This window comes from Myodes glareolus, chromosome 6 (genome assembly GCF_982192425.1).
Source record: "Myodes glareolus chromosome 6, mMyoGla1.1, whole genome shotgun sequence".
Lineage (NCBI taxonomy): Eukaryota > Metazoa > Chordata > Mammalia > Rodentia > Cricetidae > Myodes > Myodes glareolus.
Genome location: NC_142031.1, coordinates 101,404,902 through 101,430,287, shown reverse-complemented (window position 1 = coordinate 101,430,287; position 25,386 = coordinate 101,404,902). Strand labels below are relative to the sequence as shown.

The window sequence follows — 25,386 nt, the reverse complement described above, 5'->3', positions numbered from 1 at the left end:
GAAACTCTGTCTCAGAGAGAGAGAGAGAGAGAGAGAGAGAGAGAGAGAGAGAGAGAGAGAGAGAAACAACAACAAAAAGTTGTATAAGGAAGCACGTACTGATTAACTGTTCAATTTCACAGATACCCCCAAATCCATTCTCAGTTATAAGGAACGGTGTGAGCTGACTGAAATAAATAACTAAAAGGCAGGTCGGTGAGCATCTATTACAGCTTCCCATTTGTGGGGAAAGTGATCCTAATGCTGTTCATTAAATGACAGCTGTGGGCAAGGCATTATGAGCCAGACTAAGACAGGACAGTGAAGGGAGAAATTCTCTACTGCTCCCAGAAGACATCGGCTTAATATGCTGCCAAGGCTAAAAAATCCAATAGCAGTGGGCCCAGGACCTTCGTGAAGGCTTTTTGGAAACAAAACAAAACAGATTATCCCCTTTCAGAGAACCATGATGCAGACAAATCTGGAGTACTGTGTACCATGCCACTCTGAATCTCCAGAGACTCAGAGGAGACAGGAGAGCCAGAGAAGGGCAGGGAAGGCCTTCTCAGGGCTACCGTAAGAGATGGAAAAACAGGATTCTTCAGGCTGCAAAAACAAAGGAAGATTAAGAGGATAGGCCTGGACACAGTAGAATTAAAAACGGCTGTAGGAAGCAAGCATCCTGACTTTCCCATTCAATCCGAGGACACACACGGGATTTCAAAAGAAGCAGCTTTGAGGACACCGGAGGGAAGATTGCCTGGGTAGTGCTGCATGCCTATGAACCCCAACACGTGGAAGGTGGGAGAGGGAAGATGCGGAGTTCAAGGCCAGTTCTGGGCACATAGTGAGTTCAAGTTTGACACCTGCTTGGGCTACATGAGACCCGACCTCAAAAACAAAGAGATGAGGGGCTGGAGAGATGGCTCAGTGCTTAAGAGCAGGTGCTACTCTTGTAGCAGACTCAGCAGACTCAAGTCTGGGTCCCAGCACCCATGTCAGGTGGCTCATAAAGGCCTGCGACTTCAGCACTGGGGGGGGGGGGGATCAGATGCCCTCTTCTCACTTCCAGAGGTGTTTGTATGCATGTGGCATACACATACATGTACATTTAATAAAAATGATAAACTAAAAATAAAATGACTTTGGGTAAAAAGTAAGAAACGTCATAAATTTCCTGGCATAGCTAATTTCTTTCATCTTTTTTCCCTGCCCACTGGGCTAGTCCACAGGTACACACAATTTTCTTCACTTCTATAGACACACTTATAATGACAAACAGAAGCCGGGGGGGGGGGGGTGGCACACGCCTTTAATCCCAGAATTTGGGAGGCAGAGGCAGGTAGATCTCTGTGAGTTTGAGGACAGCATGGTCTGTAAGAGCTAGTTCCAGGACAGGCTCCAAAGCTACAGAGAAACCCTGTCTCAAAAAACCTAAAAAGAAAAAAAAAGAATATTTCTAATTATATATATTTTAAAGACAGATTCTCACTGCCTGGTCCAAAACTCACTGTGTAGACCAGGCTGGCCTCGAACTCACAGAGATCTGCCTGCCTCTGCCTCCCAAGTGCTGGGATTAAAGGCGTGCGCCACCACCACCTGGCTGAAAATAATTTTATTACAGTAAGATAAGCATGAAATAGTGTCATTTAAAATTGTTATAATAATAGATATAAAAATGAGCCTCAGTCGAATGTGGCGACCATTCCTTTAATCCCAGCACTCAGGAGGTGGCAGCAGGTGGATCTCTGTGAGTTCCAGGATACTCAAGGCTGTTACACAGAGCAACCCTCTCTTGGAAAAAAAAAAAAAAGAGGTGAGCCTCCTCATTTAATTAATTTAATAATCATTTTTTCCCTCAAGACGGGATTAGAATTGAATGTAGCCCAGGCTGGCACCCAAGTTGATATATAGCTGAGGATGGCTCTAAATGCCCATTTTCCTGCCTATCTTCCAAGTGCTAGGATTACAGGCATGCACTACCATATTTGGCTTCCCTTTTATATTTTCCATGCCATCTTGGTGATCTCATCAAGGTCCGGTCTCTCCTTTCCCAACCACTCTTTTGTGCTGCTTGGAGATGCTTTTTTTTGTTTTATTTTGTTTGTGAGGCAAGGTTTTGGTATATTGCCTAGATTGACTTGGAACAACTATATAGACTATATAGGCTATCCCTTATCTCATATGACCCTTCAGGCATCATTCAGGCATGTTCTATGATACCCAGCTGGGGGTGACTCCTAGGTGAACACATGAACCTTTGATACACAGCAGAACCATTTATTCAGCCTCCATCCTCCCCAGCTACCTATATCTAAGCCCGTGTTCTCCTTACCCAAAGGTTATACATTACCTAGGTCTTTATCCCATCTGGACATAGTCGAACAGAATCTGAGCTAACAATCAGGCCAGGCATCTGAAGCACTGACCAAGACTATGAGTCCCCCGAGTCCCCCAAGTCATCCTCCCGACGTCACCACGGCATGAGTCCCAGCTTGCTTCCTGTTATGGCTACTTCTTGGACCTAGAGTTGCTTCCGGGCCCCTCCTGCCGGCTGGCCCTCCTGAGAAGACATCCTGAATGATGACTAACTGTCCATTTCCATCTATTCAGTGTCCCTCTCCTCAGCTGGTCCTGCCCAGGCCGGATAACAATTGAATCTGTATTACCACTTCTTCGCTAAGTAAGTCTTGCACACCGAATCCTCAGTGGCTGCCAAGCCGGGCAGACAAGACCAGCCTTGTGTTAGGAGAGGGGGCTGGTTCTGGTATGAAATCAAGATGGGGTCCAGGTGCAAGAGCCTCAGCCCTCCTCCTCCCCGGTCTTGGCCTGTGCTATCCCCCCCCACTCTGAAATGTGTCACACACCACCTTCTTTGTTCTTTTCTCTTTTCTTTTTCTGTTCCTTCTGAAGACGGACTCATGTCTTCCTTTGCCTTAGAAATCTGTCCTTAGCCATTGTCTGTGGAAAGTGGAGGGACAGGGAGCCCTCCAACCCTTGTCCAGTTCAAGCTGGGTATGTAGGGCAGAAGGCCCGCTATACGGGGTCCTGGTCCTAAGGAAAAGTTCCCTGGATCTCTCATCTGCTCTGGTCAATGCTTCCTTTGTGATCTTTCAGAGCAAAAGAGAACAGGTGGGTGGGGCCTGGGGACAGGGCTGTTTGCGTCTGCAGATGTTAAACACATCCAGTGTGAGTAAAAGGTCAGCAGAGGTCGTGGGCGTAGAGCAGAGCTGGTTGGGAGCTCCAGTGTGCCATGGTCTGATTCTTGAGCGAAGGGAACTGATCACATAGTGACCAAGTGCCTTGGGAGTCATTGCCACAGAACTCCATGCTTTAGAGATAGGACATAGAGGTCCAGGCAAGAAGCCATGCAAGCTTGGCGTCTCCTAACTAAGGAAGCCATGTGCATAACTCCTGTTATATCAACTCTGAACTTTTCAAGTAATTTCCGAAGTTGATTAGGGCTCCGGCTTGGGGTATGAGAGGCAGGTCAGCAGCTGGACAATCAATAACAGTCAGGATCCCCACAGGGACTGTGTCAGAGGTCACTTCTTCCAGTTCTGGTTACAACCAGAGTACAAAACCAGAGGTTGAACTGGATGCAGAGGCACACACCTGTGGCTCAGGCAAGAAGACTACAAGTTCAAGGCCAGCCTGTGCTACATAGTAGTGAGATTTCCCTAGAAGGAGGGGAGGGAAAAGGTGAGGGAGGGAGGCTGGGGGCTTTCGATGCCTTGGTAGAGCACTTGCCTAGCATGTAAGGGACTCTGAATTTGAACCCCAGCATCATATAAACAGGAGTGGTGGCATATTACTACTACAGACCTAGAGAGAGAGAGAGAGAAAGAGAGAGAGAGAGAGAGAGAGAGAGAGAGAGAGAGAGAGAGATCAACTGACCAGAGGAGATAGGAGCCCTCTTAAGTGCTGGTCAGGAAAGCTAGGAGGGTGACAGATCTGACCAACCACTTCTTGGGGAGGATTACCATCAAGTGTGATCCTCCAAGATCAGAAAAGGCAAACCAGCCTTTGGTGCCACAGCCAGCTACTTTATGAAAGTCTGCAGAGGACTGGAGTCTCAGCTGTATCTTGCCCCATGTCTGGCTAGACACATGTTTATTAAAGGGCAGGGAGCGACGACTCACATGCAAAGGCCAGAAGACAGCTTGGTAGGAGTCAGTTTTCTTCTTCTGCCATGTGGGCCCCAGGGGGCAGGGCTGGTATTTCAGTCACTAATCTATCACCGTCTCCCCCAGACCAGGTCTTCTTCACTTTGATCATCCTATACCATTACAAGAACCCTATGACATGATACCACGCTTGTGGTCTCTGCTTGACACAAAGAAGACGAAGGCTCAGACGTACCCACACTTATAGAGCCAGGCAGCAGGAGAATACTGGGACACTAACCTGACTCCAAGGGCAGTGCTCTTATCTCTGCTCCTTGGCTATCCGCTGGCTTCAGGTCAGCAGTGTGCAGAAAGAAGCCGAATTTGATATTTGTATCTCTGCTGACTCAGGAGCCATCAGGAAAGCTCAGAGCGCTACTGCGTCCTCTCCCAGCTGAAGCAGCTATGTGGGGCTCTTCTGGGCCCTCTGCAGTGAGGGCAGGTTAGAGAGCTCTTACCCACATGCTCCCTAAGGCTGTGACCCTTTAATACAGTTCTTCATGGACCCCCAACCATGAAATGACTGCCGTTGTCACTTCCTAACTCTAATTTTACTCCTGTTAGAATTGTTAATGCGAATATCCGTGCTTGCCAATGTCTTAGGTGACCCCTGTGAAAGGGTTGTTCAACCCCCGCATGTATCTCAACTCATAAGTTGAGAACAGCTAGTCCTAAAGAGTTTGAAACCTGGAATGCTCGTGGGAATGGTCTAACGTAAAGAGAGCAGGACACGCGAGTGAGCGTTTCCTCGTGTGCTCTGTCACACACACACACACACACACACCGTGACAATGTCTGAGATGTCGGCCCTTGGACTCCAGAGCTCCTTTCTGTAAAGTGGGAGCCAGGGCACTCACTCTCTTGCAGGCTCTGGTTAAAGAACAGCTGTTGGGCAAGGGACATAGAAGTGCTTCACAAATGACCACGTACGTGGGGGCGGGGAGGCGTTGGGAAGATAGCTCATTAAGTAGCACAATTGCCTAACAAAGCCTTGGTAGCACTGAAAAAAAAAATCAAGCACAATGACATGTTATGGTAACTCACTCATTGACTATGCCATTGGGAAGCGATCACCACTCATGGCAAAAAAACCAAACCAACCAACCAACCAAGCCAACGAAATCCCAGCTCAACAGCCCCCACTTCATCTCTTAAAAGAGACAGCCCTTCCAACCATCGCAGACCTCTCTCTTCTTTTCAGGCTCCCTGATTGTAGGTCTTGAGGAGTCAGCAATAAGGGAAGAAGAAAGGAGAGATGAAGGGGAGGGAATGAATAGATCTATTTTCAGATGAACAGTGCTATTTTCAGTGGCTTTCTGCCCTGGGGACATAAACCAGGACGCTCCATCTGCGTGTCCTCCTTGGATGGCTCAAAATGCAACGTAAATGCCTGATGTTGCAAGTTCCAGGAACACTCTCATTAGCAAAAGGAAAAATCGGAGACTGGAAAAAGCATCGGCCAGGGAGTGAAGTGAGGCTGGCTCTGGCCGGTCCCCATGCTGGCACGAGGAAAAGGTGGGGCCCGGCAGTGCAGGTGCACACCCTTAATCCCAGCATTCAGGAGGCAGAGGCAGCCTGATCTACAGGGAGTTCCTAGGCAGCCAGGGATAACACAGAAGTGTGTGTACATGTGTGTGCTTGTGCCACGGTGGGCCTGTGGAACTCAAAGGACAACTTGTGCAATTTGGTTCTTTCCTTCTACCCCATGGGACCTGGAGCTAGGACTCAGGTCACAGATTGGCGGCAAGGACAAGTGTCTTTATCCACTGAGCAATCTCACTGGCCCCACTATATCCCGCCCACCTTGTATTTATAGCTTCCTAGAAGGTTTTCTCCAACACCTGGGATGCAAATCCAGGTGACAGAACGCCAGTTCATCAGAACTGACAAAATCTAAGGATGCATTTCAGAGAGGAAGTACAGGGCCCTGAGTGTGGGTTGTTCCAGGTGACAGAGACTCAGGGCTCCCAGCTCAATCACACCGGCTCAGTCACACCCCTCCCTACCTCTTCTCACCAGGCCTTCTGACCATCTGTCACCACGGATCACCAGCAAGATGCACCCAACACCTATTGATTGGATTGTTTTTACGTCCCTTGGGAGACCAAGAGATGTGTACAAGTCACAGGATTATTGGTAACTAAATCCACTGAATGTTACACAAACCCCGATTCCTCTAAATTATCACTGCTTTTAAGTGAATCACCCTACCATGACACAGCACACACATACACATAGACACACACACAGAGACATACACACACACACACACAGATACAGATATACACAAAGACACACACACACAAAGATACACACAGACACATATACACAAAGGTACACACAGACATACACAGAGATACAGATACACACAGACACATACATACATACAGACACACACACACACAGAGACACACATACACAGACACATATACACACAGACACACACATACATACAAACACAGGCATAGACACACACAGACACAAAGACACACCCACACAGACACACACAGACACACACACATTTTTGTGTGTTGGGGGGCATTGGGTTTGAACCTAGGTCTTCATTCCTCCTTGGCAGTCACATTATTATGACTCAGTTATCACCCTAGCCTTTTTCATTTTTTATTTTGCAGGTTGGCTTTGAACTCATTCTATACCCAGGTCAGCTTTGAATTTATAGTTCTTTGTTTCAGCGTTTTGTCTTTTAATTATTTATGTATATGTATGTAAGCCTGTGAGAGTCCATGCATACCACATATATGCAAGAGCCTGAAGAGGCCAGAAGAAGACATTGGGTTCCCTAGATGGAGTTTCAGATGGTTGTAAGCCAACACACGGGTGGGGGGAACTGAACAAAAGCAGTAAGCACCATTATCCTTGAGTCAGCGCTGGAGGAGCTGGGAGTACAGGCCTTTGTTAAAGGGTTAATACTTTAACACTTCTTTTTTTTAAGATAGGGTCTCAGACTCCCTGTGTAGCCAAGGCTGTCCTTGAACTCCTAACCCTGATCCTACTGCAGCCACATTTCAAATACTGGGCTTCCAGGTAAAGACACCACTTCTGGCTCCCTTTCTTTCTGTGTGGAGTCTAAATTCTCCCCTATTTTTTGAAAACCACAGAACTCTGACAACAGTTTATTTTCTTCATGTAAAAGTTTCGATTTGTTTTTGTTGAATTAAAAAAAAGACAAAAACAAACAAGGACTGACAAGATGACTCAGCAAATCGAGAAAGAAGCACAAGTCACCATTCCTGACAACCCGAGTTTGATCCTGTAAACACAAAGAACCAACTCCCCAAAAGTTTTCCTTTGATTTTCATGACTGCTGTGTCATTAACAGCCCCCATCGAAATAAATAAATGTAAATAAAATAAAATAAAATAAAATTTTAATTGGAAAATTAAAAATAAAAGAGTCAGCCATGTGCCAGTAGTCCCAGCCCCTGGGGAGGCTGAGGCAGGAGAGTCATGAGTCCAAAGGCGGCCTAGACTATACAGTAAGACTCTACCTTATAAAAAATAAAAGGCAGTAGGCCTGGAGATGTAGATTATCTGCAGAGCGTTGTAGTGTACAGGGGCCTGCATTCAATGCCCGGCAGCGCCAAACAAATCAAACAAAAGCAATACTGTGCTTATTGCAAAAATAAATAAACAGGCTGAGTGTAGTGGCACATCCCTGTAGTCTCATTGGGGAAGACTGAGGCAAGAGGACCACAAGGTCCAGCCTGGGCTATAGAGTGAGTTGCAGGCTAACCTAGATTATATAGCAAGATCCTGATTCAAATAAAACATAAGGGCCGCAGTTGTAGCTTAGTGGTACAACACTTGCCTCATATGGATGAGACCTTAGGTTCACTGTTGCCCAAAAAGAAAAAAAAAAACTAAATAACGTACTAAACAAAATATTATTGTTGCTCTTTTTAGAAAAGGTAAAAAGTAGCAAGGCATTGGAGGTTGAGGTGGGAGGACCTCAAGTTCAAGGCCAGCCTGGGCTAAGGTTAAGTTTTAGGATAGTTTGGGCAATGAGATTGACTAAAAATTATTTTTTTAAGACATGATTTGATGATGTGAATTGGTGGTGACGGGTTGAATGCAAGCACAGGTTTGCATCATATGGACCAAGATGATTAGTTCAGCATCCCAGGAGACGGGAGCTCCCACTGGGACCTGTTAGTGAGGGATATGGCACAAATCTGATCAGGTGCTTGGCAGTGTGGAGGGGAAGGTCATGTACTAGGGTGCCAGTTAGTCACAGCCTCATGATTCTGGAACTACATTGCCCAAGGCATATGACACTGCTCAGTGTCCCTACTGGTCACATGGAAATTGGAACGGTGCTGCTTCATGGTGCTACTGTGAGCGGAAACGACACCACGCACATAAGAACATATCAGAGTGTTTTGCGTTAAGTGCACAAGAAAAAAAGGGAGCTGCCTTATTGTTACTCTCATCATTGCCATTATCAGCTTCCCACGAGCCCCATAAAGCAAAGAAAGAACAAGAGCCAGGGGGTGTTGGCGCACGCCTTTAATCCCAGCACTCAGGAGACAGAGGCAGGTGGATCTCTGTGAGTCAGCATGGTCTACAGAGTAAGTTCTAGGACAACTAAGGTTACATAGAAAAACCCTGTCTCGATGTGTTCTGGGAAATTCATCCTCACTGTACAGGGGAAAAGAAATACTTTTCTAAAACCAGGTTGGTTTTCCAAAGACATGATAGACAACAGAACTTAAGGAATGGAATATTCTTATAATGGACTACAAACTTAAAACTTAGCCTGTTCCAGAAGAAAAACAGTAATAAAGTTTATCCACTTGAACATATTTCACAGTGATGAAAACCTCAAGGCTTGCAATTCCATAGATCAGAGCCTACCTTTCTGATAAATCCTTGGTACTCTTAGAGACCAGAAACAAGATAGTTTGTTGTGTGTGCTTCCTAAAACCTAGAATAGATTTTTACTGAATAGTGGTATATATTATGGTATATATTTCTTAAAGGTCCAAACATAATAAAGATGTGAAAATAAAAAAAAAGAAAAACCCTGTCTCAAAAAACAACAATAACAAAATAATAATAATAATACAATAAATAAAATAAAAAGAGGGCTAGAGAGATAGCTTAGCAATTAAGAGCCCTGGGTGCTCTTCCAGAGGACTCAGGTTCAATTCCCAGTACCCACATGGCAGCTCACAACTGTCTGTACCTCCAGTTCCAGGAATCTGATACCCTTACACACATGCAGGCAAAACACCAATGCACATGAAATAAAAATAAAAATCCCAGACGCTTAGAGAAAGAGCACAGCTTAGTATGATTGAGGACTTGGCTTCATTTTCCAGCATCAGAAGGTGGATAATAATAGTGGGATGTGGTGGCACACGCCTCTAATCCCAGACAGGAGTGGGCAGAACCTCTGAGGTCGAGGTCGAGGCCAGCCTGGTGTTCAGAGAGAATTTCAGGACAGAGAAACCCTGTCTCCACAGAGAAACCCTGTCTCAAAAAACAAAGCAAAACAAAACAAAACAAAACAAAAACAAAACAAAAAACAAAAACAACCAAACAAAAAAACACAAATAAGCAAAACTTCTAGATCCTAAGTGCAGGTAGTGTGCAAGCTCTAAGCATGGAGATGTACATTTTACACCCACCCAGCAGTTCAGCAGTTCCTAGTGAGAGAGAGGCGGGTCATTCTCCTAGCCACTCAGACATACTACTGGGTTCCGCAGCTACAGAAGTGCCAGGCCACCAGGCCAGGCGCAATGACTGGTAGGGCAGAGTGAAGGGCAAAGTCTCTTCTCCATCTGAATTATAGGCCTTTGCTCTGGGTCCTCAGGACACAATGAGGACATTATCACAGCCTCTCCATCTAGTTCCATGTCTCTGGGGGCCGGAGGGACCAAAGGCAGCGATGCTAACACACACTCCTCCAGCCAGCAGTACAGTGCTGAGAAACCCGCACTAACCAAATGGCCTCCTGAGCGTCATGAGAACCTGAAGCCCAAATGGCAAATGGATTACATTATATATATATATAAAATGTATATATAAAATCATGTTTAAAATGTATTGTGAGCCATGGTGGTACATACCTATAAACCCACCACTGGGATGTGAAGGCAAAAAAACCAAGTGCTGAAGGCCAGCCTAGGCTACAGGAGACCCCGTCTCAAAAAAAATCAAACAAACTAAATGGGGATTATGGACATAGTTGAATATTTAGTTGAATGTGCTTACATGGCATACATAAAGTCCTGGGTTCAGGGCTGGAGAGATGGCTCAGAGGTTAAGAGCACTATATGCTCTTCCAGAGGTCCTGAGTTCAATTCCCAGCAACCACATGGCGGCTCACAACCATCTGTAATGAGATCTAGTGCCCTCTTCTGGCCTGCAAGTATACATGTAAGCAGAACACTCTATATGTAATAAATAAAGATTTACTTAAAAAAATAATAAAGCAGGGCCTTGGATTAGCTGGGCAAAGCTCTGCCACTGAACCACATGCCTCAGATTCTGAGAAAGGGTCATGATCAGTGTCCTGCCTCTACCTCCCAAGTGCTGGTGCCACCACACCTTCTCACTGGCTTCATACTGGTCAGACTTTTACATTGCAAAATATTCTGGGCAAGCCAGGTGGTGGTGGCATGTGCCTTTAACCCCAGCACTCGGGAGGCAGAGGCAGGTGGATCTCTGTGAGTTCAAGGCCAGCTTTGTCTACAGAGACAACCTGTCTCAAACAACAACAGCAACAACAAAACTCCTCTGGGCACAAAACACTTCTGTGAACTAACCACACTTCTAATCACTCACCAGTGATTAGAAGAAACCCAGGAATACTGGTACCCTCCCACCAACAAGGAGAGGCCATAGACATTGACCTACATGTTAGCTCCAGCCTGGAAAATGGTCCGTGTGTTACCATCAAGCTTTTCTTCTGAGAGTGGAAGCGCAGTCGGAATGGGGCTGGGGTGCACGCAGGGTTCTGATGACTAAGCCTGTACATTCCCCAGTGTCTGCACCGGCCCAATGTCCTTGAGGACACATGTTTGAAATCAGATCAGCTTTGGGAAAGAAGACACTCTCTAGGCTACTATGGAAGTTTCTGGGGTGGTGTCCAGCCCTATTTGGTTGCTGATAAATTCAGTAAGTATTCTACCATTGAGCTCCATTTCCAGATAGAGCCTATTAGCGTATCAAGGAGTGGTTAACACATAATAATGCATTCAACTCAATGAGTCTGGGGATAAATTGAAAATGAAACTTATGCCCTGGCAATGCTGAAACATGCATGGGCAGCCCGTATATGGTGGTTCTGTTGAACCTGTCTGTACTGGGTTTCATGGTCTAAGCTGATGAGGATGACTGAGCAGGTCTCTTCCTCTTGGGATAAATACCCACAAACCCATCACTACTAAGGCCACCTAATAAGGTGGGCTCACATAACACAGGCTGGCTTCCAATTTGCTATGCAGCCAAGGGTGACCTTGAACTCTTGATCCTTCTGTTTCCACCTGTTGAGTGCTCAGATTACAGGCTTGTGCCAACAAGCCTGGTAAATCCAGCGACTGAATTCATGGTTTCAGACATGCTAAGTAACTACTCTATCAATTAAGCTGTATTTAAAACCACACTCATTCTTTTGTTTTGTTTGACACAGGGTTCTTCTGTGTAGCCTTGGCTGTCCTAGAACTCAATCTGTAGACCAGGCTGGCCTTGAACTCATATGTTTTTGGCCTCTGCCTCCCAAGTGCTAGGCCTCTGCCTCCCAAGTGCTAGGCGCCACTGTTACCTGATCCCACACTCATTCTTAAAGCAAGTGGATTCTGACAAGCAGTTCTTGAAGCCAGGCATAGTGTGATTCATGCTTACAGTTCCAGAATTCAGGATATTGAAATAAGACATTTGGGAGTTGGAGGCTAGCCTGAGAGACATAACGAGACCTTGCATTAATAATAATGGTTTGGGGGGCTGGAGAGACGGTTTAGCCATTAAAAGCACTTGTTCTTGCAGAGGACCCAGATTTGAATCCCAGAATATCGTGGCTCACAACCATCCACAACTCCAGTTCTGAAGGATTCAACACCTTCTTCTGGCCTTCAGGGCACTGACAGCATGTGGTGAACAGCCATATACACACAAGATAATAAAATTAAATTAAATTAAAAAAAAAACAACAATGGTTTTGTTGGGCGTGGAGGTGCACAGTACTTGAGAGGCAGAGACAGGTTGATCTCTTTGAGTCCAAGGCCAACCCACTCTACTTACCAAGTTCCAGATCAGCCATCTCCACTTAGCAAAACCTCTCAAAAACAAACAAGATAATATGAATCATTTTAAAAAGTTATTTGTATTATGTGGGGGATATTGCTCAGTGGCAGATTGTTTGCCTTGCATAAATAAGGAAGGTGTTCAATTTACAGCACAGGAAAAAAAATCTAACTAAAAATAAGATAGGGTTAGGAGGTAGCTCAACAGTTTAATGCTTATTTAGTATGGCCAAAGCCCTGGACTCAATTCATAAAAAAAATAAAAGAAAATGGGAGCAATAACAATACATTTCCTGGAAGGTACTTGGGTAGAACAAATGACCTAATTTGCATATTTGCATATAGTTAGCATAAAGTAGATCTTAATAACCTCATTATTATGGCCAAGATTGTTAATGCTTGGGTTGAAGCTTCCTGTCCGCTAACCCGATCTGAGGATAACTCTTATTCTTCAACATAGGAGGCAGAAGAGGAACCCACAAAGGGGACAATGAATATTCAGTTCGATTTGTGCTCCCTGCAGTGACCTCATCCCTCTGGCTTGGGTGACTGTTTCTGAGGGCTTCTTTTCTAAACCCACCACAGAGAGAGAGGGAGAGAGGGAGTTGGGCTCCAGCCAGAGTCCCTGCCCCTCACTCTGTCGATCTGCTTGCTTCTTGCAGAATCACCCCAATGTTACAGATGCTTCTCTTCCATTTCAGCCTGGGGTTTGTTTTCCACCTACCTGGAACAGCTTCCTTTCAAAGTTTGTGAAATCGGTATCAGTTATTTTAAAGTTAGCTTTAAAATAAAGCCATCACTTGCAAATTTTCTTGCACAGTTAAATTTGACTAGAGATGGTCCCCTCTGCACCCATTCACCAGCACGTGTGGGCAGTTTCCGAGAGCACCGTGAGTCTGCAATGTCAATCTTACCTTATTCCTCCTACTTCATAGGATGAGACTGCTATCAAGTCCCTCAGACCCCGGGAGATATGACCTAAGTATGTGGCTTGCTAATGGTTAATGGTACACAGGGCACCGGTCAAAATCACAAACTCACACATCTGTACCCTTCACGTTCTGAGGCCCAAAGCAAATATGGGAAGAGCCAAAGGAGATTTTTTTTTTTTTAAGAGAGATTTAGAGGAGAAAGGCATGGCACTTGGTGCACATCCAGAGAACAAAGAGAATCAGGAGCCTTGAGGGTGGCAGGCAGGGAAGGCAGGCAAGACAGACTGGAAGATGAGTCAGACCCTGAATGAGGGCACTGGGTCGACTCAGCTGCACTCAGCTGGCCTGCGGTGGGGGTGGTAGGAACTGGAGGAAGGAGTGGCAGGGGGCAGAGAGAGAAGTGCAGTTGATGGCTAACCAGAAAGTGGGGAAAGAATTCAGTGCAGATGGAGAAGGGAAAGCTCCCGGGCTCCTGAGGTCTCTGTGACCTTTCCTGCCTGACTCTGCAGAGCTGTGTTAACGCACTGAGAAAAGCCGGGTAAGGAAAGAGTTAAACTAACAACAGAGATGTCAGTCTTGGACCCCTGCTTGGTAGACACAAGGCACCCAGTGGTCGCTAATGCCCTCCATTCATTTCAATGTTTTCAACCTATTTCAAATGCCCCCGTGCTAATAATGATCTCATTTCATCTCCATTGCAATCCTGGGAAAGAGGTGGGACAGGATCTTACAGCCACCTGGTGACTCCCTAAGGAGCTGTCAAAATGTTTCCCCCACCTCAGAACCCAACCCAGCTGTACCCTGGGGGCAGGAAGGACAGGAGGGCTGGGTCCTCAGCCTGGGTTCCATTCTGGCCTTGGTCCCTGCTGATCATCCTGGGTTAGGAGTTTCAGAAATCACAGGATACCGAGTCATCCCTCTCCTGGAATTCCCCAGGCTGCTCAGTTTATATCTGATAACCAGTACCCAACATCCACCTCACTCCCCTGGGATCTATCTATGTCAAGCTTCTGTTTCTCTTTATCTGACTGGGACCCAAAGCTCAGAGAGGCTTTTGCCCTGAGTGACATGAAAAGAACACAGGGCAGGGGAGATATCAGAAGACCTAACGTCTGGTACTGGCTCTGCCATTTAACCAGATTCATAGACCAGCCTTGGTTTTCACAGCTGCCCTATGGAAACAGTGTCCACGACAAGGGAGTTTTGAAGGAGTAAGATTAAGATGTTGCAGTGTTACATAAAAACAAATGGTTTGAGCTGGAGTGATGGTCTAGCAGTTAGAAGTGCTTACTGCTCATTCAGAGAACTCAGGTCATTCTCAGTACCCTCCTGACGCCTCACAACTTCCTAGAACACAAGTTCAAGGACATCCAATGCCCCCTTTAGACTGATCTCTGCAGGCTCCTGCACACACATGGGGCAAGTCACCCAGGCATACATGTACCCGTAAAATAAATACACCTTTAAAAAAATTACTTTGGGCCGGGCAGTGGTGGCGCACGCCTTTAATCCCAGCACTTGGGAGGTAGAGGCAGGCAGATCTCTGAGTTCATGGCCAGCCTGGTCTACAGAGTGAGTTCCAGGACAGGCTCCAAAGCTACACAGAGAAACCCTGTCTTCTCAAAAAAAAAAAAAAAAAAAAAACCTTTCATGTAGTTAATGATTGCTGGAGGAGGAAGATACCCCCCCACACACATAGGATACCAGTAAGGTGCCCATGCTCTTATAAGCAACTTAAGTGAAGCTCATTGGGACAGACACACACAGACAGACAGACAGACACACACATGCACAGGGAAAGAAGAGGTGTTTGTAGGAACGAGTAAAGGAACCAGTGGAAGTAGGAGGGGGACAAGAGAGGGTATATATAATCAAAATACATTATATACATGTATAAAACTGTCATAATGAAAGATTGTATATAATGATGAGCATATACCAATAAGAAACTAAAAAAGTCGGGCGGTGGTGGCACACGCCTTTAATCCCAGCACTCGGGAGGCAGAGGCAGGCGGATCTCTGTGAGTTCGAGGCCAACCTGATGTACAGAACAAGTTCCAGGACAGCCAGGGCTACACAGAGAAACCCTGTCTCAAAAAAAAAAAAAGAAGAAGAAGAAGAAGAAGAAGAAGAAGAAGAAGAAGAAGAAGAAGAAGAAGAAAGAAAGAAAGAAAGAAAGAAAGAAAGAAAGAAAGAAAGAAAGAAAGAAAGAAAGAAAGAAAGAAAGAAAAAGAAAAACCAAATTACTTTGCCAGGAAAGTACACAACAACGTAAGAAGCTAGGCTGCCCATGAACAGATGAACAGCTGGGCTCTGCTCAGGCCACTGTATGACCCTGAACCAATCCTATACCAGTACTCCAAGTACTGCCAATAATAAGATTATAATGTTGCATGGGCTATACACCTAGTATAGGAATTCCAGTTCTGGTCACCCCAGTCTTTTTTTTTTTTTTTTTTTTTTTTTTTTTTTTTTTTTGTCTTTTGAGAAAGGATTTCTCTATAGTTTTGGAGCCTGTCCTGGTACTAGCTCTTATACACCAGGATGTCCTTGAACTCACAGAGCTCCGCCTGCCACTGCCTCCTGAGTGCTGGGACTAAAGGGACTAAAGAATGGGATTAAAGACGTGCGCCACCACCAGCCTCAGTCTTTTTATTGATCAATCGATTGACAGATCTGCTTGTGTGTTTATTTATTTAGAAACGGGGTCTCAACATGCTGCCCAGGTTGGAAAATGGGCTATGCATTACTACCAAGTCTCGACTCCTGAGCTTGAACTATTCTGCCTCAGTCTTCCAAGCAACTGGGACTCCAGATGCATGCCACTATGCACAACTCCACCCTGATTTCCTGACTGTCCTATTACCTGTGTTCTTACCTTGTCTTAGGAGTAAAAATTCATACGGAAAGATACCAGTCAGTTCCCAATAAGAACGTTTGAAATACCCAACTGCACTTTATTCCTTTATTAGCCTCTGTTACCCACACTGCCTCCCGGTTTAACAGCGTAAGTGATATCTTGGAAGAGAAATCAATGACTGATGGGTCAGATAGAATTTCCACGTCAATACCACCACCCTACATCTTAGACTCTTTCGCTGCTATACAGGACTGGACTAGCAGCCTTCCCTTTAACATCCTGCATCTCCCAGGTACCAGACCCTGATCCTTCCCTTGAGGAAGCAGCTCGGTAACCCTGGTTGAGCTTCTCCATGAGGGAATTAAATATTAAACATGCCAGGCCACAGCCCCGGCTGCAGCAGCATTTCCCAGTACAGAGACAATGCACACGGCTCCGTTGTCACACTTCCAGTGGCTGTGGGCTGGGCCTCCCCATTCCTAGCCCACATTCCTAAGAAGAAATAAGAAATGGCAGTGTTTGATCTTCTAAGCAAACTCATGACTCTCCATATTTTTCCTCCAACCCCAGTGTTGAAGGCTCCAGGGATCCGGAAATGCCTGGAACACTGGGTTGTGACATCTGCAGCACTGAGATTTAACAGGCAGCTGGGGATGTAGCTTAGTTGGTGGTATTTATCTAGCATGCACAAAACTCTGGGGTTGATCTCCAGCTGTGCATAAAACCAGGCATGGTGACGGTTCTTGCTTGCAATTCTAGCAATCAGGAGATGTAGGCAGGAAGATAATTAGTTCAAGGTCATCCTCAGCTACAGACAGAGTTCTAGGCCAACCTAGACTACATGACATTCTATTTACAAAGAAGAAGAAAAAAAGAGCAGGAAGAAATTTAACAGATCTATGATTGACTCAGTAACTTAGCTCCATGTAGGGTCCGAGGTTCTCTGAGAAGTGGACAACTCAGGAAGGATGCTGAAGTCCTGACATCTCTCAGGACAATGGGAAATTGGGCATAAGTGACATAAGGTCTCATTGTGTGGGTCAATTGTTTTGTTCTTTTTTCTCAGATTAATGCAGACCATAGAGTTATCAGATTGGTAGAAGCTCAGTGATTCCCCAAGCTAACATCCTACTTTATAAAAACGGAAATGGAGGCAAGGGAAAAAGGGAAAAACACAGACAGTTACTCAATGAACTGCTGTCTAAGAGGCCTAGACTCTAGGTCTCTGGGATAGAGCTCAGTTCTCTCTCCATCCTCCTTCCTACATGACACTCTGAGTCTCCTTCCTAGGGACACCAAGGAGCGGGCCTGGCACTGAGTCATCCAGTGGGTCATTTCCATAGGAATCAGAATTCTCTGTCTCATGGTCTGACCTTGCTACTAAAGATTAAAAGCCTGGTGTTTACAGGTACCAGCTCAGCTCTAGAACCTTGGTCCTGCCACTTTATGAGCCGTTAATTCCTCATCAGTAAGGTAGGGATTTAAAAACCACTATGCTGAATGGCTCCTGTGAAGATGAGACAAGACGAGACAAATGTGGGGTATTTTGTAAACCATGAAGTGCTGTCCAAACATCAGATACTATTAACATGACATGAGATCTGAAGACACCTCAGAGGGGGAAAAGGTATTGGGAGAGAAGGCCATGTAGGAATGAGAAGCCACACTCACAAGAGGAGAATCCCACATGGGTTTCTTATAGACCTGACCAATCCTGGGGCCATTTGCAGAAATGGACAGCAACAAGTCAGACCATCTCACGTTCACTGGTTCAAGAACCTGACCATTCTGCTTTGTGCGTGTGCATGCATGAAAGCGTACCTGGTTACCTGGTATCACAGTACTCTGCTTAGCCGTTCTAGGACAGCGGTCAGTATATGGTCCTAAGGTGGCATACTCCGCCGCAGGCCAACTCACAGACCCTCGAAGGGAAATCTACTGGTCCCCTGTTGACTTTACTCATCCTCTGGGGCCCTTACCTTGTACTTGGCCGCGAGCAGCTCTGTGGCCTGCTGCTCCCTCCGCAGATCCTCCAGCATCTTCTCCTTCTCTTCTAGAAGCTTCTGTTTCTCCTCGCTCACCAGGCTGCGGTCATCCTGGATGGCGGCCTTCTCCTCCTCCAGCCGCTCCTTCTGTTCCTGCAGGTAATTCTCCATGTTCTTCTCCAAAGCTGACTCCAGAATGGGCTGGGGTGGGCGGTGATTGTTATTGTTGTCATCTTCTTCTTCGGCCACCCAGGCCTCGATCACCTGCCCCTCTGGGAAACCAGCCGGGGCTGAGACAGCCTTCTTTCTGCGGCTGCTCTTTCTCCGAGGCCGCTTGCCCAGCATGCCCTTCTTCTCCAGTTGGGCTTTCAAGCGGGCGATCTCTTCCTGGAATTCCCTCAGCAGTGTGTCCTTGGGGTCCTCATTCACCCGGGGTTTGTTCTTGATGTTCTTGGCTCGGTTTGCAAAGCGTAGGGTGGAGAGGCTCTCGTCGTAGCTGTGAGAAGCTGGACCCAGTGTGGCCACCATGATGGTCTTGGCGTTGCCCCCCAGCGAGTCCTGGAGCAGCCGGGTCAGTTTGGAGTCCCGGTAGGGGATGTGGGTGCTCCTGTTGCCGGCTAGAGCAGCAATCACATTGCCCAGTGCAGACAGTGAGAGATTGATTTTAGAGGCTTCCTTAGGCCTCTCTCCACTGCTGCCACCACCACCACCACTGCCACCTCCACTGCCACCACCAGCTGTGGGCTGTGCGGCTGGTCCTCCAGATGTGTTGGGACCTGCCTTGTTCTGCCTCTCACTGCCAGCCAGGTCTACCAGGTTGAGCTTGCCTACTCGGATATGGTCCTGGCCATCTGAGCCACGCTCACTGCACTCCACTGTGATGACAAAGATGGCATGGGACCGGGAGCTGACCTCATTCATGTGGGTGCTGCCCACTGCCCTGGTCTGGTTCCCCAGGTTCATCACGTGCTCAATCTCCTTGACATTCTTGGTGACAAATGAGGAGAGATCCTTGATATAGACCCCTGTTTCAGGATTCTCCTTCAACTCTAGCCTCTTGCCTGGCTCCTTGGATAGCAGGTCTCGAATCTCCTCTTGGTAGATCTCCAAGTAGGAGGCACGAACCAGGTACTGCTGGTTCTGGGAGCGGGAGATGTGGGTGAAGATGTGCTCAAAGGCGTTGGGGATAACCCCGCGGAGCTCTGGCTCCACCCAGGTCCCCTGCATAGTGTAGGTCTTGCCAGTGCCGGTCTGGCCATAGGCAAACACGGTGCCATTGAAACCCTGAAGCACTGAGTCTATCAGGGGTCTCACCGTTTCATCATACAGATCCGCCTGCTTGGAGCTAGCATCATACACAGCATCAAAAGTGAAGGTCTTGGGCAGTTCCCCGGGTGCTGCGCGGGGGTTTCGCAGAGTCACCTGGCCCAATTTCACGTCCATGGTCAGAATCTGCTCATGACCAGCAGCCTCCTCCTTTCTACTGAGGGGGCGGCACCGGGCCACCACCTTCAGGGCCTCGCTGGCCTTGGTCTTACTGGCCATCTTGTGGCTCTGTCCTTCCAGATGGGCCGCTCTACAGCCTGAGAGGTCCTCCTGTCCTACTCCTAGGTCGGGATCAGCCGGGCTGGCCCAGCCCCCAGACACCGCTCTTCAATCCGCATGCAGCCTCCCAGGGTGGGGATTCAGGGAGTTGGCCCCGAGGCTGCTGCAGTCCAGGCCTCCACAGCTCTCCACAGTTTTCTGTGCACAGACTGAAGAGGTAGAATTAGGCAGAATCCCCAGGCAACCGCGCAAGCAGCTCCTGCGGAAGGGCAGTGCCTGGAACCCGCCCCATGCTGGGGCAAGAGGGAGCGCTACGGTAAACAGCTTCGGCAACAATGAGATAAAGGAAGAGGAAAATGAGATGGGGGTGGGCGGCAGAGCTGTCTTTTCCTCCTCCTTTTTCCGTTCCCCTAGGGATCCATGGCGGGGGATGCGGGACTAGGGCGGCCGGGCAATTCCGGTACTCCCGAGGGCAGAGGCTCACCTGGAGTCCTCCCCTTCAGCTGGGGGATCATTCATTGCAGACACAGCTGACTGCTTCTGCCTCTCCTCCGCCTTCCCCGCCGCCGCCACCGGAGAATGAGAGAAAAACAGAAGGGGATGGGGCGGAGCAGCGGCGGCGAGAGTGATGTTGCTGCGGCCGCTGAGCTGCGGCCCGGGTTAGGTCTCCCGGCTGGGGTGGGGCAAGGGGCGGGGCCGCGGGGCGGGGAACAAGAGCCCGGCGCGGCCCTTGAGCAAGGGACAGCGGTGCATTGCCGCCCGCACCCCGCCGACCCCGCAGGGATGACAGACTCGGGTGCCCACCCAGGTCCCGCACCCACCAGTCGGATGCGGCGCAGCCACCGCCCGCCGTCACCCCACCGAACCCGAGCATGCTGGGAGATGTAGTCCTTCCTTTGTTAACAGGGTTCTGTCAGGTTGCTAACGCTTTCTCCAGTCCTCAGGTCTGGGAGCCCCTCCTCCCGCATGCAACCCCCTCCCCAGAGAGAGTCTGCTGAGGCTGTACCACCCACCCACGCGTGTTCTCTCTGCTACCACGTTCTTAGTTTCTCACTGCTCCTGCCATTTTGCTTGCAGATGGGGACATGTCACTGTGCCCCACTCCTCAGGGTGTCACCAGGCCTCCTGGAGCTTACTCCCTATCCTGGCTTACTCCTGCCTGGCCTTCTTTTTAACACTGCGCGGGAAGCAGTTAACTGATTCCACCCATTGTGCCTGCACTGGGCTCTGACTCCAACCTCTTCTCCATGACCCTCCGTATCCCAGGAAGGCCCGTCCGTCTTCTGACCTCCCAGTCTGTCCACCATCACTCTGATCCAGTCTGTACTTCTGACAGCACTGCCATTTTCTAGCTTTTTAAGAAAAATTTTCTAAAAAATTTTCTAGAAAAATTCACTTTTCTAGCTTCCTCTGAGCCCCAGCCCTATTCTAGAATCCTAAAGGGGGTCATAGCCTGTAACAGAACTGGTGCCTCCATGTTGTGTGCTGGTTAATTTTTGTCAATCCAAACTAGAGAAACCAGGGAAGAGGGAGGCTCAGCTGAGGAATTGCCTCCTTCAGGTTGGTCTGTGGGACATATTCTTAATTGCTAATTGATGGAGGAGAGCCCAGCCCACCGTGGGAGGTGTCACCCCTGGGCAGGTAGTCCCGGGGTGTGTGAGAAAGATAGCTGAATGTGAGCCTAGAAGCCAGCCAGTAAAGAGTGTTCCTCCGTGGTTACTCCTTCAAGCTCCTGCCTGAGGTCCTATTGTGGTCTGTTTCCATAGCAGAAAGAAGGATGAAACTTAGAAAAAACAAAAAACCTTGGGCCTAGCATTCCAGTTCCTATGTGGGGTATATGCATTTGTGTGGGTGTGTGAACGTGTACATACAGGTGCATGTCCACGTGGGTGCCTCTTCAGGCCAGAGATTGACATCATTAAAAAAAAATAAAATTAGCCAGTTGTGGTGATGTACGCCTTTAATCCCAGCATTCAGGAGGCAGAAACAAGTAGATGTCTGAGTTCAAGGCCAGCCTGGTCTACAAAGCAAGTTCCAGGAAAGCCAGGGTTACACAGAGAAGCCCTGTTGTTCATTTGTTTTTTAAATTTTATTCTATGTGTTTTGCCTGTATATATGTATGTTTGCATTTCCTGTGTGTTCCTGGTGCCCACAAAGGTCAGAAGTGACTGCTGGATCCCCTGGAACTAGAGTTGTAGGTAGTTGTGAGCTGATGTGTGTGCCCTGGGGACGGAACCAGTGTCCTCTGTAAAAGAAACAAATGTTCTTGGCCACTGAGCCACCACTTTGAAAGACCCTGAACTTCATTATTTGGGGTGGGAGATCGGGAGGGCAATGTTCCTCCACTCATGTGGAATGCTAACTGGGTAGGCAGTCTGGTCAGTGAGCACTGAGGACCGGCCTGTCTTTACTTCCTCAGGGCAGGGATTATCAGAGATCACAATTCCATTTCTCGTGCCTGTGCAACACACGCTACTAGTTATCTTCCCAGACCACATAGTTCCAGTTCCGACCTCCACTCAGCAGTTACCCTGCTTCAGCATTAGCGACCTCGTGTACTTAAAAGTGGATTCAGGGCCTAGTGAGATGGCTTGGCAGTCAAGGGTACCAGCTGCTCTTGCAGAAGGCCTGGGTTTGGTTTCCAGACGGTTCTGCATGGTGGCTCACAACCATCCATGACTCCAGTGTCCTCTCCTCACTTCCCCCGGTGCCAGGAATGCATGTGGTACACATACACGTGTGTAGGCTAACAGCCGAACACACAAAATAGTGCAGCTGGACGCCCAAACACGTAAAATAAGAATAAATAATCATTTAGAAAATGGATTTGACATGTGATGTTTATGCTATTCACAAGCTTTGAAAATAAAGTTTATGAAAATGGAGATAAAGCTAGGCATGGTGTCATCTGCACTCAGAACATGGAAGCAGGAAGATCAAGAGTTTAAAGCTGTCTTCAGAGACACAGCGAGTTCAAGGTCAACCTAGGCAGCAAGAGACTCCCACATCCCAAAACAAACAGCAAAACTTGGCTCCTTGTGTCATTGCTATCCCCAAATTCCTAGAATTTGGCTGTCAGCCAGGCCAGCAGCTGGTAGCTGGCCTGCTTCTCTGGCCTTCCTCCTCACTCTGCTCGTCCAGCTCCCCTGATGAACTGGCCTTTGGGCCAATTACTGGTGAAGCTTTGACTGTGTAAACTTTACCTTCCTTGGCTCCGACAACCTGGCTTCTGGATACTGCTTGATTCTTTTTTTTTTTTTTTTTCTTTTTTCTTTTTCCCCCGAGACAGGATTTCTCTGTAGCTTTGAGCCTGTCCTGGAACTAGCTCTTGTAGACCAGACTGGCCTCAAATTCACAGAGATCCACCTACCTCTGCCTCCCGAGTGCTGGGATTAAAGGCATATGCCACCACCACCCGGCTACTGTTTGATTCTTGAACTATTTCCTTGTGCTTGGCTTGGCTTTTGCACATCCATCTCTATTTTGGCTAACTCATCTGCCACTACAGTGCTGGGTAAAATACAAGTGTACTCTGCTCCCTCCATGTTGTCACCACTGGCCCAGGTCCTTCTGTATGGGAGCGGAGGGGGTGAAAAAAAATACATTGCTTCTGAGATGCAAGTCCCTCTAAATTACTTAATTTTTCTGAGCAGCTATTTTCACAGTAGGAGAGAGTGTTTACTTTCTCTCACAGGATTTATACAAAGATTAAGTCAAATGATATATGTGTGCATGCTTGGGCCATAAAAAGCACTCAAGAAAAGGGATCCAGGCCTGGGGTTCTGGTTCAGTTGATAGATCACTTGCTTAGCAGACATGAAAACCTGGGTTTAATCCTCAGCCTCTGAAAATCTGGGCACAGTGCCACATGCCTGTAACCCTGATACTGGGAAAATTGAGGCCTGAGGCGTGGAAGCCCAAGGTCATCTTGGCTATACAGTTAGTTTGAAGTCAGTCTGGGCTACTAGAGACCCTGTCTCTAAATAAATATGCCCCCCCCCACACTTGCATTCTGTGTCTTCCTTGTAGCTTTAGGTCCACCATTCTTACCTGCTGGGTTCTCCAGCTATTCTGACTTGCTTAAGGTCCCTCCAGACATCCCACTGTTTCTGTATTGTCATGGTGCTCCTTTGTTCAAGATGCCCTCCTTCCTTCAATACTGTCTACACAGTCCAGGTTTCCACCATTCAGCCTCACATGGCTCCTGCTCACACCACCCAGAGTTGCTTCTCTCACCTGCAGTAAGTTGCTCTGAAACGCCCTGAAAAACACACCCAGAGCCAGGCAGTGGGGGGGGGCGCACACCTTTAATCCCAACACTCGAGAGGCAGAGACAGGAGGATCTCTGGGAAGTCCAGGACAGCCAGGGCTATACAGAGAAACCCTGTCTCAAAACAAAAACAAAAACAAAACACCAAGACCAAACAGAAAAAAAAACACCCAGAATTCAGAACTTTATTTTATTTACTGTAAAGGAGAGAGAGAGAAGAGCGCGCAGGTAACGCTTGGTACTTGTGTGGCAAGCACTCTTACTCACGGGCTTCCCATCTAGCCAGTGCCCTTGTTCCATTTTGAGAAACAGTTTTTCTAAGTTGCCCAGGCAGGTTTTGAATTTGTAATCCTTTTGCCTTGGCCCCCTGAAGGGCTAGGTATATACACGTGCCACCAAACTTGACTTCAAATTCACTTCCCCACACAAAAACCGGAACACTAGTCCCATGCTTCATTTTATGTAAATTTCATCCTTTTATCTCCTACCAGTCAGAGAAGGTTTCTGATTTAATTTGTTTTAATTAACTAATAAATGAATTAATTTTGAGACAGGGATTCTCTATGTAGCCTAGACTGTTCTGGAACTCTACATAGACCAGGCTAACTTGGAAGTTACAGAGATACCACTGCCTCCTGAGAGGAGGCGTGGGCCACTATGTCCAGCAATATCCTTGTCTTGTAAAGAGGGCCCAGCCTAGAAGCTTCAGACTGAACAGCTGTCTAGGGAGAAAGAAAGCAAAAGAATAGAAACTAAATTAAAATAATGAAATCAAATAAAAACAAAGCCACTGAGACGGCAACCCTGAAGCCACGTGGTGTCTCCCTTCTGCAGTGGGTTGAGTTACCATAAAGGTAAGTGGTAAGTCAGCTGTTTGTGGAGCCATCCTTGTCAATGCAAGTGCTTGCTCATTGTATAGCCCAAGCTAGCCACAAATTCTTGATCTTCCTGTTTTAGCTTCCCGAGTGCTGGGATAACAAGTGTGAACCACCACACTCAGCTCAATACAGAAAGTTCTTTTTCCACGGGGGATCCCCACGTCAGCTGCTTCTTCCAGTGAGGACCCAGTGACAATCGGGTTACACTATAAAACTATGCAAGAAGAATGCACTCATCAGTCAGCAGGTACCTTATCAAAATGACTCACTCGGCACTTGGATTTACTGTGCTAAATCAGGTTTCACCAGCAGAGGGAGACATGGCTATGTGACAAAATTACTGCATTGGCCTGAAGAGTGTTGGCTGTCAATCACTCCAGGGTTATCTAATTTTAGTCCTACAATGCAATCGAGATTAGATTTAAAGTTTTAAATTTTTTTCAGGTTCTTTAGATTAATCCCCCACAATAATAGATAGATACTCCACCACTGAGCTGAATCCTCA

At 47.3% G+C, this 25,386-nt stretch overlaps 1 protein-coding gene across 2 annotated transcripts in view; it reads right to left on the bottom strand.

The window, feature by feature from the left end:
• Positions 1 to 20,520, bottom strand: part of Kif3c (kinesin family member 3C) — a 41,924-nt gene extending 21,404 nt beyond the window's left edge. The window contains exons 1-2 of one of the 2 annotated variants that reach the window (XM_048436624.3): positions 20,218 to 20,520; positions 18,183 to 19,942 (exon numbers count right to left, since the gene is read on the bottom strand). In XM_048436624.3, coding sequence (XP_048292581.1) covers positions 18,183 to 19,733 — 1,551 coding nt within the window. In that variant the 5' untranslated portion in view covers positions 19,734 to 19,942; positions 20,218 to 20,520. Of the gene's footprint in view, positions 1 to 18,182 lie in introns of both variants that reach the window. The other variant, XM_085691202.2, reaches the window with a different exon arrangement.
• Between the last annotated feature and the right edge of the window lie 4,866 nt (positions 20,521 to 25,386).